This window comes from Rhinatrema bivittatum, chromosome 9 (assembly GCF_901001135.1).
Source record: "Rhinatrema bivittatum chromosome 9, aRhiBiv1.1, whole genome shotgun sequence".
NCBI lineage: Eukaryota > Metazoa > Chordata > Amphibia > Gymnophiona > Rhinatrematidae > Rhinatrema > Rhinatrema bivittatum.
The window spans coordinates 103,656,288-103,670,732 of NC_042623.1; the positions used below are offsets into that span (position 1 = coordinate 103,656,288).

The 14,445-nt window shown below is 40.4% G+C and overlaps 1 protein-coding gene across 1 annotated transcript; it reads right to left on the reverse strand.

The window, feature by feature from the left end:
* Positions 1-11,665: 11,665 nt before the first annotated feature.
* Positions 11,666-13,677, reverse strand: LOC115098485 (mesotocin receptor-like). Its single transcript, XM_029615021.1, has 2 exons — positions 12,762-13,677; positions 11,666-11,869 (listed from the first exon to the last, which is right to left on the reverse strand). The coding sequence occupies exons 1-2, from the start codon at positions 13,675-13,677 to the stop codon at positions 11,682-11,684; spliced, it is 1,104 nt and encodes a 367-aa protein (XP_029470881.1). The 3' UTR covers positions 11,666-11,681.
* Between the last annotated feature and the right edge of the window lie 768 nt (positions 13,678-14,445).

Genomic DNA, 14,445 nt, shown 5'->3' on the forward strand with positions numbered 1-14,445 from the left:
TATCATTGGTGAAATCTTTAACTATGGTGAATAATGTCCTTTGGTTTTTTGCAAATTGTTCAATTTTTGAGCTGTAGTAATGTTTTTTTGCATAAAAAATTGTTTGTTTGTAATAGGCTAGGTGTTTTCTGAATCTAAGTTTTCATTAGTTTTGTGTTTTTTCCATTCTTTTTCTTTTTTTCTAAGGTTACATTTTATTTCTTTTATCTTTTCGTTGTACCAGGGGTTTGTTTGTTTCGGTTCATTGATGCATTTATATTTTAAGTTCTTTTAAAGGGCCTGGGGCAGGAACTTGGCCGTGGCCCCGGATGCTGACATCAGACTCTTCAGCGTATAAAAGCTCAGGCCTTGCTCCATAGTGTTGCCTTTGCAACAGATCTCCTCATAGTCAGAGTACTCGTTGCGGATAGAGAATCCTCTCTACATCGTGTTCCTGATTCCTGTGTTTCCCGGTTCCTGTCTTCCTTGTTCCTGTCTCATCTATGTATTGGATTGACTCTTTGGATTTCAACTCTGCTTTCTTTGACTACCCTTCAACTTGTCTCCAGCCCCAGACCTCTGCTATGCTTGACTACTCTCCAGCCTATCTCCAACCCCGGACCTCCGTTACGCCTGACTACTCTTCAGCTTATCTTCAACCCTGGACCTCGCTTGACTAAGCCTGCCTATTCCGTGCCCTGACCATTGCTTTGATTGACTACTCCTGCCTTCTCAGTGCCCTGACCATTGCCTTGATTGACTATGCTTGTCTTCTCCGTGTCCTGACCTCTGCCTTGATTGACTACGCTACAGACCTTTCTGTGTCCAGAGTTCTACGCTGCTTGCCACGACTTCCTCTTGCCACCGGCTCTGATCCTAGCCTGTCAGTGATGCCTCCTCTCGCCTATCCTCTGGACATGGACTTACAAGGCTTAGGCCTTCTTTTGCTTGAGCGCCTCCAGTTACTCTGTTCCTTTGGCGCCTGAGTTCCTGTACCGAATCCAGTCCAGGATAGGACTATGCCATCTACCGGCTACTGTCTCTGGGTTGAACCACTTCTCGCTCATCACTAACCTCGAGGCCCACCTAAGTCCTGCCTGCCCCGGCACCCAAAGGCTCAACCCAAGGGGAACGAGAGCTGATATAGGTGAAGCTCCAGTGGCCTCTAGCTTCAACCTTCTCCACCTGCTAAAGGTGGGGACCCATAGGTCCTTATCTACGGGTTGTGTCGACCCCACCTCGGCCCAAGGGTCCACCTCCGACGCAACAAGTGCGGGGCCCTCACCTGTGAATGAATCACTACTGTCTGCACTCTAATACTGAAGCACCACACCATCCAGTGATCACTGGATTCCAGACGATCTTCCACTATCACATCAGAAATACTGTCCCCATACTGTCTAGTATTGCCTCCTCAAGTGTCAACAACCAGCAGATTACAGTTACCTAGCAATGGCACCTCCCCTTTCACAGCAGTTTTGTGAATGTCTTAAATTAAATCTCTCTCCATTTCTTGCCTGCAATTGAGGGCTGTATATCACACCAATATAAATGGATCTCTATTTCCAGATTAATCCACAGTGCCTCCTCCTTACTTCATAAACTCTGTAGTTCTGTAGCTTTAGTATTATTTTTTTTAAATGTAGTGCAGTGGTGTCTAGAGCGCCAGGCCAATTATGGGTACAGTGGTTGCTGGTGTACCACATGAACTGAGAAAGCAGCAGGTAGTTGTGAAGTAGCAGTGGTGAAGAGGGAATGGCAGCAACCAGGAAGAAGGAATTGTGGGGGAAAACTGAAAAGAGTGGAGCAAGATATGTCAATGGAAACGCTGACCAGGCAGGCAACCTAGGCCAGTCTATTCAGCATATTTCTGTGGTAGGGGATCAATTTTGTATCAGTTGTTGTGGGGCTGCAGATCACTGGGGGCTCTGCAATATAGCAGTTCTATTACAAACCTTTTATGATCATTTCAGTACATAAAAATATAAGAAAAGTAGCAATCCTGACTGTTGTGCAGCCTGCTTTCCTACAGAGGCCCTCACTGGGTTGCAGTCTGAACAGTGCTGGTTTGCCTCAAGGGTACAGAAGGTAGCCCTACCACACTTTAAAAGCCTGCCTTACTCACAGCTCCCTGCCTCATCATTTGAGTCTTTTTACTTCCTGCTGTGGCCACCTAGTGCTTTACCTTGCCTTGTCTAGATTCCTGTTCTGCCTGTTCCTTGCCCCTATTCCTGTGGGACTTTCCAGTGGCCATCCTGTCTGTTTGTTTCCCTATCTGCTGTGTGACCTTCCAGCCACCCTTCTGCCTAATTGCTAACCGTGTTTTCTATGTAGCCTCCCAGTGACCCTCTTATCCAGATTTTGTATGTAATGCAACAATGGAAAAACAAAAGCATCACCAAAAGACAGTCCTCATAAATCATCAAACAATAAAACCAAGAAATATAAATATCTGTTTTCTGTTCTTGTTTGATCCTTGCCTTGCCCTGCATTCTGTTTCTATTTTGCTTTGCCCCAGTCTTGCTCTGTGCCTGTCTAGCCCTGTCCATGTCCTGGCATTCGTGTCTTGCTTGTCTTGACCCTGTTTTGTCTTGTTCCTGTCCTTGTCCCTCTAATGTCTTATCTGTCTGGTCCCTGCCTTGCCTTGCACTCTGTTCCAGTTTTGCCCTGCCTTTGCTCTGTACTTATTTTCCCTGTTCCTGTCTCCTTGTCTGCTCTGGTTCCTGCCTGTCCTGCTTTTCCTCTGCCTTGGACTGACTTCTCATTGCTCATCTAGTCTGATCTTAGATGTTGTTTCACTTCCAACCTGCCCTGACCTTAGCCTGCCTCGTCTTTCCTTGAACACCTGCCCCGAGAGTACTACCAGTGAAGTGAGCTCCAAGCAAGGGGGTGGTGACCAGTCAGAAGATCCTGCACTACCCTGCTCTTTAGTGCTGTGCTACTACTGCTTGGGGATTACCTTTAACTGGCTTACATGGCCATAACAAGAATATAAGAATTTGACATACTGAGTCAGACCGAGGGTCCATCAAGTCAGTATCCTGTTTCCACCAGTGGCCAATCCAGATCACAAGTACTCAAAAAGATCCCAACTTGTCCAAACCTTTTTTAAACGCAGCTACACTGCCTTAACCATATCCTCCTGCAATAAATTCCAGAGCTTAATTGTGTGTTGGGTAAAAAATAATTTTCTCTGATTTGTTTTGAATGTGCTACTTACTAAATTCATGGAGTGTCCCCTAGTCTTTATATTTTTTGAAAGACTAAATATCAATTTACATTTATCCATTCTATTCCATGTTGTTAGAATTACTCCAAAGCACTAAAGAATACCCCCTAATACCCCTAACCAGATTTATCAAGTATTCTAATTTAATATATTCATAATTAATTGACAAGCAATGAATGAAATTAAACTACTGTAGGTTTGGAAATTTAAAGCAGAGATGCTAATAAAACAGATTAGAAAATGTAGATAGTTAAACACTTTCTTTTTTGTTCTAATTTTTAATTCATTTTTTAAACATTATACCATCATGAATCTATGTAAATAGTGCTACTAATGAGCTAATCTATCTCAAAACTTAAAGAATGTTTAACACTAATTCATGCCAATTAGGAATACAGCATGAATAACTGAATTCAGAGAAAGAGATTTCAATAATAAGAAGCATGGTCAGAACAGAATCATAAAACATGCACCATGTTTATTCCAGGAAAATATATAATAAGAAGATATAATATAAAGACAAAAATGAAAGAGGAAGTGGGAATAAGTCCAAAAGAGGAAGCCATAAAGACAAGAAATAGACCTTAATGATAGAACTTGCAGGAGCTACGTGTGGAACTTTGCTAAAAGCTGCTGTGATACCTACCCTATATTCTGGCAGTCAATGCCTTGCCTACACTCTAGTCTGGTGGCCCCATCCTCTCCTACTGACATTATCATTGTTATGGTTCTGGCTGTTGTGCAGTCTCCCCTTCACCAGAGGACTCTGGTGAACCTTGCTCTGAACTGTACTCTACAGCACATCCCTGATTTTTTGCCTCAGCTAGACTTGGTCTTCACTCCACCAAGAGATCTTCACAAGCACAATCCCCTGACTGGCCAAGCTCCTCTTGCCAGCCTGCATCACATCCAGACTCCAGCACTACATAACCTTATTTGTCCCTTGCCTCAATACTTCAGCATTGTGATCCTTTTGGCTCTTTACTCTAGTCACTTCTGCTTTGCGGCCTTCTCAGGCCATTTCTCTGTTTGCCTCATGGCCTTTGGGCCTTCTGACATTTTGACCTCCCTCTCAATTTGTCCTGCCTTGTGGCCATCCTGCCTTCAACTTTTGTCTTTGCCTTGTGGCCATCCGGTCTTCAGCCTCTGTCTTGCTTTGCGGCCTTTGGGCTTTTTGGCCCTTTCCTTGCTTGCAGCCTACCTAGGTCTTCCGTAATATCTGGCCTACCCAGGTCTTACCTAGCCCTGAGGCTTTGCTAGGCCTCTCTTTGTCTTCACCTTAAGGGCCTACCTGTATTATTGCCTTCGGGCTTTAAGTTAATGTTCTATGTTGTCTTAATCCACTACTCTCTTGTCCTGTCATAGTCCAGTATTCCAGTCTGTTCCTTAGTTCCAGTTCACTCTTACCTGCACGAAGCTCCAGTCTGTTCCTAAGTTGCACTTCCACTTAATGATGTGCAGAAGAAAAAAAATTGTTTCCACAAATTTCATTTCATGGATTGCTTGATTCATTTTCATTCATGAGAAAAAAAAAGAATCAAACAATTAAAAATAAAATGGCCAAAAAATGAAAATAAGGACTTTGGGCCGCCTTATTTGCCCACTCAAAAAAATGTGGGGGGGCCATGTCCCCCCAGCCCCCACTTATCCGGTCCAGTGGGGATACGCCGGCTTTAACTAAGGCCCAGGCCAAAACCTCAACCTTGGGTAGGCCTTGGATAGGCCGAGGGCGCAGTAGGTCACCTGGAAGGCCACAGAGCAAGACAGGGAGGCCAATGTAGGCCACAAGGCAGGAAAACACCGCAAGGATAGCCAGGACAAGGAACTGAGGTGACTCAATGAAGAGGCAATGAGAGAATGTTCAGGCTGGGTTAATTAAGGCTGGAGACGCCGCCTCATAAGTTCGACGAGAAGGTGCCTAGAGCGACTGTGAGGGAGGCTTCCTGATGTCCTCTGCTTGGGGGGGGGGGGGGGGGGGCTAGGCAGCAAGCAGAATCATGACACCTATTAACAACTCAATGGTATATATTGTAACAATTTTCTAAAGCCCACTTACTTGGGTAAATTGCATTTACACATGTAAAACCCATTTTTAAGCATGCAAATGCTTTTAAAAATCAAAACCCACATGTATGGGAATATATCACTTGTAGCTTTTGAATAATAAAATAAGTACCTTGTATTACATAAACAATTATAATAGCATGTTGCCCATCCCAGACACAAAGAAGTCAATATTCAAAGGCATTTAGCCAGATAATTCAGAAATTATCCAACTAAATGCCAAGTGCCCTTATCCATCTAAATTTTAGCCAGATAAGTAATTATCTGGCTAAAATTTAGATAAACAATGTAGGGACATTTTGAAGGTGTTTCAGGTGAGCTTAGATAGCTGAAAAGGTTATTTGGCTATATCCAAATATGATCAGCAGGAGATGACACAAAATTGTTCAGAGTAGTTAAATCACAAGCAGATTGTGATAAATTGCAGGAAGACCTTGTGAGATTGGAAAATTGGGCATCCAAATGGTAGATGAAATTTAATGTGGATAAGTGCAAGGTGATGCATATAGGGAAAAATATCCCATGCTATAATTACACAATGTTGGGTTCCATATTAGGTGCTACAACCCAAGAAAGAGATCTAGGCGTCATGGTGGATAACATATTGAAATCGTCGGTTCAGTGTGCTGCGGCAGTCAAAAAAGCAAACAGAATGTTGTGAATTATTAGAAAGGGAATGGTGAATAAAACGGAAAATGTCATAATGCCTCTGTATCGCTCCATGGTGAGACCGCACCTTGAAAACTGTGTACAATTCTGGTCGCCGCATCTCAAAAAAGATAAAATTGCGATGGAGAAGGTACAGAGAAGGGCTACCAAAATGATAAGGGGAATGAACAGCTCCCCTATGAGGAAAGACTAAAGAGGTTAGGACGTTTCAGCTTGGAGAAGAGACGGCTGAGGGGGGATATGATAGAGATGTTTAAAATCATGAGAGATCTAGAACGGGTAGATGTGAATTGGTTATTTACTCTTTCGGATAGTAGAAAGACTAGGGGGCACTCCATGAAGTTAGCATGAGGCACATTTAAAACTAATCGGAGAAAGTTCTTTTTTATTCAACGCACAATTAAACTCTGGAATTTGTTGCCAGAGGATGTGGTTAGTGCAGTTAATATAGCTGTGTTTAAAAAAGGATTAGATAAGTTCTTGGAGGAGAAGTCCATTACCTGCTATTAAGTTCACTTAGGTGGTAATTTTCAAAGGAGTTACGTGTATAAATGTAACTACTTTTGTAGCAATTTTCAAAAGCCATTTACTCACGTAAAGTGCACTTATGCGAGTAAATCCTATGGACAATTCAATGGCATATATTGTAGCAATTTTCAAAAGCCCACTTACTCGAGTAAAGTGCATTTACATGCGTAAAACCCAGTTTTACGCATGTAAATGCTTTTTAAAATCAGACCCTTAGAGAATAGCCACTGCCATTAGCAATGGTAACATGGAATAGACTTAGTTTTTGGGTACTTGCCCAGGTTTTTATGGCCTGGATTGGCCACTGTTGGAAACAGGATGCTGGGCTTGACGGACCCTTGGTCTCACCCAGTATGGCATTTTCTTATGTTCTTATGGTCCCAGATAGCTTTAAGTTAACTAGTGATATTCAAAGTATATGTTGGTTAAGTAGTGTTTAAAAGGAGAAAAAAGTTCATATGAGTACCTCGGCATTCAAATCCAGTGATTCCACATCCCCAACTCCAAAGATCCCCGAAATCCCAAAAAAGCTAAAGTTGCGAGCCTAGTCTAGGCCCAATAACTTTTCTGTCACCTTCCCCCACCCCCACCCCCACCCCCACAAATAAATAAATCTTGTTAGTGTTGCTGTTTTCTAAATATTTCCCCCTCCTCTCCCACCCCCCATAAAACTTTTATTTACATTCCCCAGTCCCCCATATCCCCCTCCACCCTCAAATCTTTAAAGTGGGCCAGGAGCTCAGATCTTGCATCCAGCCTCTGACACATTTTGCATTGCTAGGCCACAGTGCTTACATAAACTACACCACCAATGTGGCCAACACACCAATATGGTACATACTGGGAGATGGATGCAAGATCTGAGCTCCCAACCTGCTTTAAGGTTTGGGAGTAGAGGTGGGTGTGAGGGAGATGGAAATAAAGATTTTAGTTGGGGGGGGGGGGTTGAAATGTTTAGAGAGCAGCAGCCCTAACAAGATTTATTTTTTTATTGGGGGGGGGGGCTTATCAAGCCTAAAGATCCACAACTTTATCTTTTTGGGGAACATTGGATCTTTGAGTTGGTGAGGGGATTGCTGGATCAGGTCACAAGACCCCCATGAGCTTTTTTTTTCCCCTGTTAAACACTACTTAACTGATAATATTCCTTGAATATTACCAGTTAAATTTAGCCAGGAACAGGTTCCCAGATAACTTTGCAACCTAACTGATGATATTCAAATCTAGCCAGTTTGGTTGCATACTACTTAATATTCAGGTTAACATAAACAGCTAACTTTAGTTGGAAAAGTTGGTCACCGGAGGCTTCTTTAAATATTGACTCCAAAATGAAATCGATTTTAATGAATTTTAAAGGTGAAGTGCTGTCACTTTAAAATTATTTGTAAGATTCAAGTACCGTGAGGGAGACAGGCTTCAGGATGGCCTCTGGACCGCACGAGAATGGCATCTGTGGGATGGAGGAAGGACATCGGCGGCTCCTGCCACAACGGAGGCAGGATGATGGCGGTGGCTCCAGGCCACGAAGACGGCATTGGGGGCTGGCTGGCAGGAAAAAGGAGGAGACTGTTTGTGGCCTAGCTGCGGGCAGGATCATAACACTGGAGTCATTTCCTGTTTTCCCTCTGAATCACCAGGGAAAACAACATTTTCTATCACTAGGGTTGATGTGCTATCAGCAGTTCATGTGCATGTGTGCACTCTGCTTCGGATTCATCAAGAAAAATGGGAGCAGAGTTGGTGGGAGTCAGGAAACAGGTATACGTTGGGGCTGCTATCAAGGAGGCAATCAGTGGGCTGCTTCAGTCTGTTTTGGGGTCCAGAGTCAGAGGGAGGCAGGGAGCAGGGAACAACTCTGGGAAAAGTATGGGAGAAGAAGCAGCAATAGCAGCAGCAGCAGCAACCATAAAGGAGGGTTTAGAACCTAAGAAGTTGCCATATGGGTCAGACCAAGAGTCCATCAAGCCCAGCATCCTGTTTCCAACAGTTGCCAGTCAGGTCACAAGTACCTGACAAGTACTCAAACATTAAATAGATCCCATGCTACTAATGCCAGTCATAGCAGTGGCTATTCCCTATGTCAACTTGATTAGTAGCAGTTAATGGACTCCTTCAGGAACTTACCCAAACCATTTTAAACCTAGCTACACTAACTGCTCTAACTATAATATCTTGCAACGAATTCCAGAGCTTAATTGTGTACTGAATGAAAAATAATTTTCTATTTGTTTTAAATATGCTATTTGCTAACTTTATGGAATGCCCCCTAGTCCTTCTATTATCCAAAAGAGTAAATAATCAATTCAAATTTACCCATTCTAGTTCTCTCATGATTTTATAGACCTCTATCATATCCCCCTCAGCTGTCTCTTCTCCAAGCTGAACAGCCCTAACCCTTTTAGCCTTTCCTTATAGGGGAGCTGTTCTATCCCCTTTATCATTTTGGGTACCCTTTACTCTACCTTCTCCAGTGCAACTATATCTTTTTTGAGATGCGGTGACCAGAATTACTCAAGGTACAGTCTCACCATGAAGTGACACAGAGGCATTATGACATTTTCTGTTTTATTCACCATTCCCTTCCTAATAATTCCTAACATTCTGTTTGCTTTTTTGACTACCGCAGCACACTGAGCTGACAATTTCAATGTATTATCCACTATGATGCTTAGATCTTTTTCCTGGGTAGCTTCTAATATGGAACCTAGCATTGTGTAACTACAGCATGGGTTATTTTTCCCTATATGCATCACATTGCACTTATCCACATTAAATTTCATCTGCCATTTGGATGCCCAATCTTCCAGTCTCACAAGGTCCTCCTGCAATTTAAGTTAAATGTGATTTAACTAATCTGAATAATTTTGTGTCATCTGCAAATTTGATTACCTCACATGTCATATCCCTTTCCAGATCATTTATAAATATATTGGAAAGCACCAGTCCATGTACAGATCCCTTAGGCACTCCACTGTATACCTTTTTCCACTGAGAAAACTGACCATTTAATTCTATGTTCTGTTTCCTATCTCTTTTATGGAATAAGAGTAGGGGGTGGGGGGGGGGGGCTATCTTACTGGAGAACCCAAGGAGAGATGGCAGTGATATGTGATAGCGGGTGGAGGAACTGAGCAATTTTGGTGGTTGGACATTAGGTGGGGAGAGGCCAGAGAAAAAGCAGCTGGAAGAATTGGATGGGGAGGAGACCAGCTAGAGTTGAAGGTATGGCCAAAGCACTGAGAGCAACTGTCAGAACTGGTAGTGCTTTCTAATGAATACTTTAGCTCTCAGACTGAAGAATTAGCAGCATTCTAATGTCACTTGGATAGGGGCATCTTAGGATACAGACTATTAGTAGCAAAGATAAGGGAAGTTTATTGCCAGCATGCATTATTTTATTGTTTTAACAACTCAGAATGATTTCAAATTAAAGCGGCAATAAAAAAAAGTATTTATATAAATAAATAGTAGCCTTATAAAAAATCCTGCTAACAAAAATATATACAATCTGTACTGTCTGCAATTTCTAAAACGAATCACAATATGTAGACACTAATACTGCCCTCTTTTGTGAAACATTCGCATAAACTTACACTGGAAATTGTTTCAGAACACATTTTCATAGTGTTAGCAAAGTGCAGTTGATTAATTATGATTTGAAAGCATAATTTTATATGCAGCAATAACATAATACAATGCTTTGTTAAAAATAGGACAATTATAAATACATGTGTACTCTATGAACTTTAATCTGTACAAGACTTGCATATGGCTTTGTTATTTTTCTCTCTCATTTGTCTGCCATAGACTAATGGGGAAGTTATATCCCAACAGATTATGTGTCTTATTTCACATAAAAATGAGGTGTTCATCATAAAAAGGTTACATTGACTATTACACATATTATCACATAGCAGGGCAAGCTGCAATTAATGCATAACAAACTGTGACATGATACATATCTTAAAGGGTATAATCATTAAACATTAGATGCAGAGAACTTTGAGGCATCCTTAAAAATTATATTCTACTTCAAATACATTTTTAAACAAAGCTAATGCTATTTAAGACATTGAAGACAACTTTGTTTTAGATGTCAATTTAGATATAAATGAGTGTTAAAGAAGGGAAAAATTGCTTATATTGAGCATTATATATTAGTCTGATATCTGTTTTTGTCAACAGAATTTATAAGCAGATGGAGCTGCACTGTCTTGTCCTGTTTATTAATGGATCGGAGAGATGTTCTAACCATATAAATGGTCAACTTTCTGGAGCAAGAAAAATGTGACACCCTGACACCTTCTAATTACAAGATGACATGAGTTAATGAGTGCATTAACACTCTATAAATCAGAAGAGGTGCTAGGGAAGGAAATAGGAATATTGAATGTGCATATATATATGTTTCATATTTTCATATCATGTTAACATATAACCATAATATACTGAAAGTTCAAGATCTTTACAACAACCTTTGTGGATATTTACAATAAGTTAGAACATTTAAGTCCTTTTTATGACAACATACCAAGATGTGACCACCAATATAAAATTGAAGAGAGAGTGAAAGCAAATCTAACTTATTGAACACATATTAGATATTAGAATCAGAATGACACCAGTGATAATGGACATAATGTTTCATGTCAGATCACGATAGTTAATTCAAGAACAAGAGCCAGATTTGTATTAGACAGTAATTTGAACTTTTTCTAATGTCCCACACCAGTGAAGAGCACATACCAGCGACCAGGAATCATTAGTCATTGCACTGACAGACCCCTTTGGTGTTTTGCTGTGACAGAAAAGCAATTTTCAATTTATTAAGTTGCCATGGGACTTAAATAAGCAAGCCCAGGTTTTCAATAGTGTGGTTGTTGATTCTTATTCTCTGTACTCGCCACTTGCTTTAGATCTGTATGGGTGATTATGATACAAGCAATGCTCCCATGCAGGATACACCCAGAGCAGGTGCTTTTTATCTCATTATCAAGCTTTTATGACATGGCATATACTGTTTGGCTTAATTGCATTCCATGACTGGGGTACAATGTTATCATTTGATTTTAAGACAACCCTGCTATCTTATTACTACAAGAAAGATAGAGACAGATAGAGAGAGACAGCTAGCCAGAGAACAATGTAGAGGTCTAATGCTGTGGAGGTACAGTACCATAGCAACAAACAGGCTTTTATGTTTATACAGGAGTTATATACTGTCTTCAGGCTCCCTGTCTCCAAAATTAATGCTTGCGGTGACCACAGTTTCTTCCCTGGTTGAGATATTTTCTGGCTGCCTTACACAGTGTGGAATGTGACCACAAAAGTACATGTAAATCCAGGGATTAGTACAACTGTTCAGATTCCCAAGGAGCATAATAATGGTGAACACAGCACCTGAGAGGAAACAAAAAACACTAGAAGTGAAAGACTATAGGGGCTCCATTTTTTCAGAAGATATTTGATCAGCTCTGCAAATCAAAGTGTCAGGTTAACATGGAAAAGAAAAGTTTAACCCAGCAATTAGGAGGTACTGAGCAGATTGCACTCTTTGTGAACTATAATGTCATGGTAACTTGCATATTAAAAATGAATTATTTGGTTTCTTTTTGCATCACACAATTATATCCCTGCCATCAAATATTTTGGAAAGTAGATGTAACTGTGCATACGAGATTATATCTGCAGAAAGAATTAAATATTTCCTATTTAAAAAAGAAAGCACTACTTTTGTGACTGTGGTATTATTTATTGCTAAGCATTGCTTCTAATGCAATATTGTACCATCTTGTCTAGAAGTCTCTATAGTTTCTTTCCTTAAATTAAAAAGATACATTCTTTGTAATATAAACTATACAAAAACATTGCTATGCATATATGTTGAAAAGACGGGGCAACATTCACATTTTACAATGGAAGCAATAACTGGATATTGCATATTACAGATTCATTTTGCCTATCTTGTAGATGAATCCTGAACTTGCAGCATTTCTTGAAGGTAATGTATATTATTAGCTCTTACACTGATCTAGCAATAGAATATCCACTGGTATGACTGACTGAAAAAGTTTCTGTTAATGAATCATTTATACTGTTATGATAGCAGCTATATATCAACCCACTGTGCCAGTGCACAGGAACTTTAAAAAGTGACTTTTATAACTTTCTTAAAAAAGGCAAGACAAAATTTGAAAACCAGATCAAAACTACATCTACGAAAAAAAATAAAATGAAGCAATATAACAATTTCAGATTAGTTTAACTAGAAAGAAGACTGATAGTATCTTACCTTCAGTGACACTGCTAGGGTACCAAACACTCCATAACTGAACGATGAAGAAAGGTGCCCAGCACAACACATAAACAACAACTGTTACCACTGTCATTTTTACAGTCTTGATCATAGCCTTTGAAATGCAATTAATACTGCTTGCTCTTGAGGGCATGATTTGCTTTCCATTTGTCAATTCAAATTCATTGTGTTTTTTCACATAAATATTCATTTGGATTATTCTGCAGATCTTGACTTGGCATATGGTAAGAATAATGGTGGGAATGAAAAAAATAGCAACAAAAATCCATGTCACATATGCCCTTGAGCCCCACGGCTGAATGAATTGAGCCCAGCATTCAAAAATACCTGGAGTTAGTTCAGTCTTAGAAAATATAAATAACTGAGGGAGGCTAAAGATCAAAGATATGGACCAGCTAGCACAAATAGCAGCATTCCAGAGAGCTCGTTTCTTTTGAAAAGTGACCACAGGATAGCATACTGCCTGATATCTGTCCACCGTCATGACCACTATCATGTATGTAGAAGTAAACATGCCCAGCAACTGCAGATACTTGATGGTTTTGCACATGACATCTGACCCTATAAAGACATCAGTGATATCCCAGATGAGTTGAGGAAGAACTTGAAAAAAGGCCACCACTAAATCCGCTATGCTGAGGTGCAGCATGAATACATACATCCTTGATAACTTCTTTCTTCGTCTCCATAGTATCAGTATGAGAATAAAATTGCCAGCTGTGGCAGCTAGGAAAATAATTCCCAACACAGCAATCTCAACCCAGGCTAATTGCTCATCTCTTTCAGGTCTCTGCACCAGATCAGAAGTATTTGCAGAGCTTAGAAATCTGTGCTGAAAAGGATTTTCGGTCTGATTTGCATTATCTTGCACAGAAAATGACAAATTTTGCATGGTATACAAACGCTACTTGCAGGTGCCGTTACTTTCTTCTGAGTTTGAGAGCTGTAGCATGGAATACTGACTAGGATATATACCAGGATTGGTTCAGATTGCTGTGCGCCTTAAAATGATTCCCTTCATGAATGAATCAATGCTGAGGAGTAGACCTGCATCTTGATAGAAAGCATTCTCTCTCTCTCTCTCTCGTCTTTGTGTAGAAAAAAGGCTTTATACAGGCTTTAAACTGAGCTTCTTGTAATTTCAAATTCATTTGGTAGGCTGTACCTGCCTTAGTCAATACTAAACAGTATGAAAAAAAAAATGATGCAGAGACATTATTTACTAAAAATTGATTATATTTTTGTTAGAAACTTGTCATATGAATTGTTCACATATACAAAAAAATAATATACCTCTGATTTTCAACATGTAAACTGAATATAAAATAAAAATGGTACATTTCATAATGTCAATCAAAGAATGTAAGAAAAAGGAATGTTCCAATGTATATAACTTACTTATATTTTTTCTATCTGTTCATTTTCCATTACTTTGAGGCCGATGGAAAAAAGATGTGCTGAAAGCAGGCGCTGAGTATTCAGCGCCCGCTTTCCTAATGGGCCCCAGGTACCTCTCCTGGGGGCGCAATGCAATAATTAAATTAGGGCTCGTGCTTTCAAGGAGGCACTAAGGGTGATTGTGCGCCCGTAGCGTCTCCTTGACAGCATGTGCCTGAGAGAGGTCAGCTGTCAGCAGCTGTCCGCCGGTTAAGAAAACAGA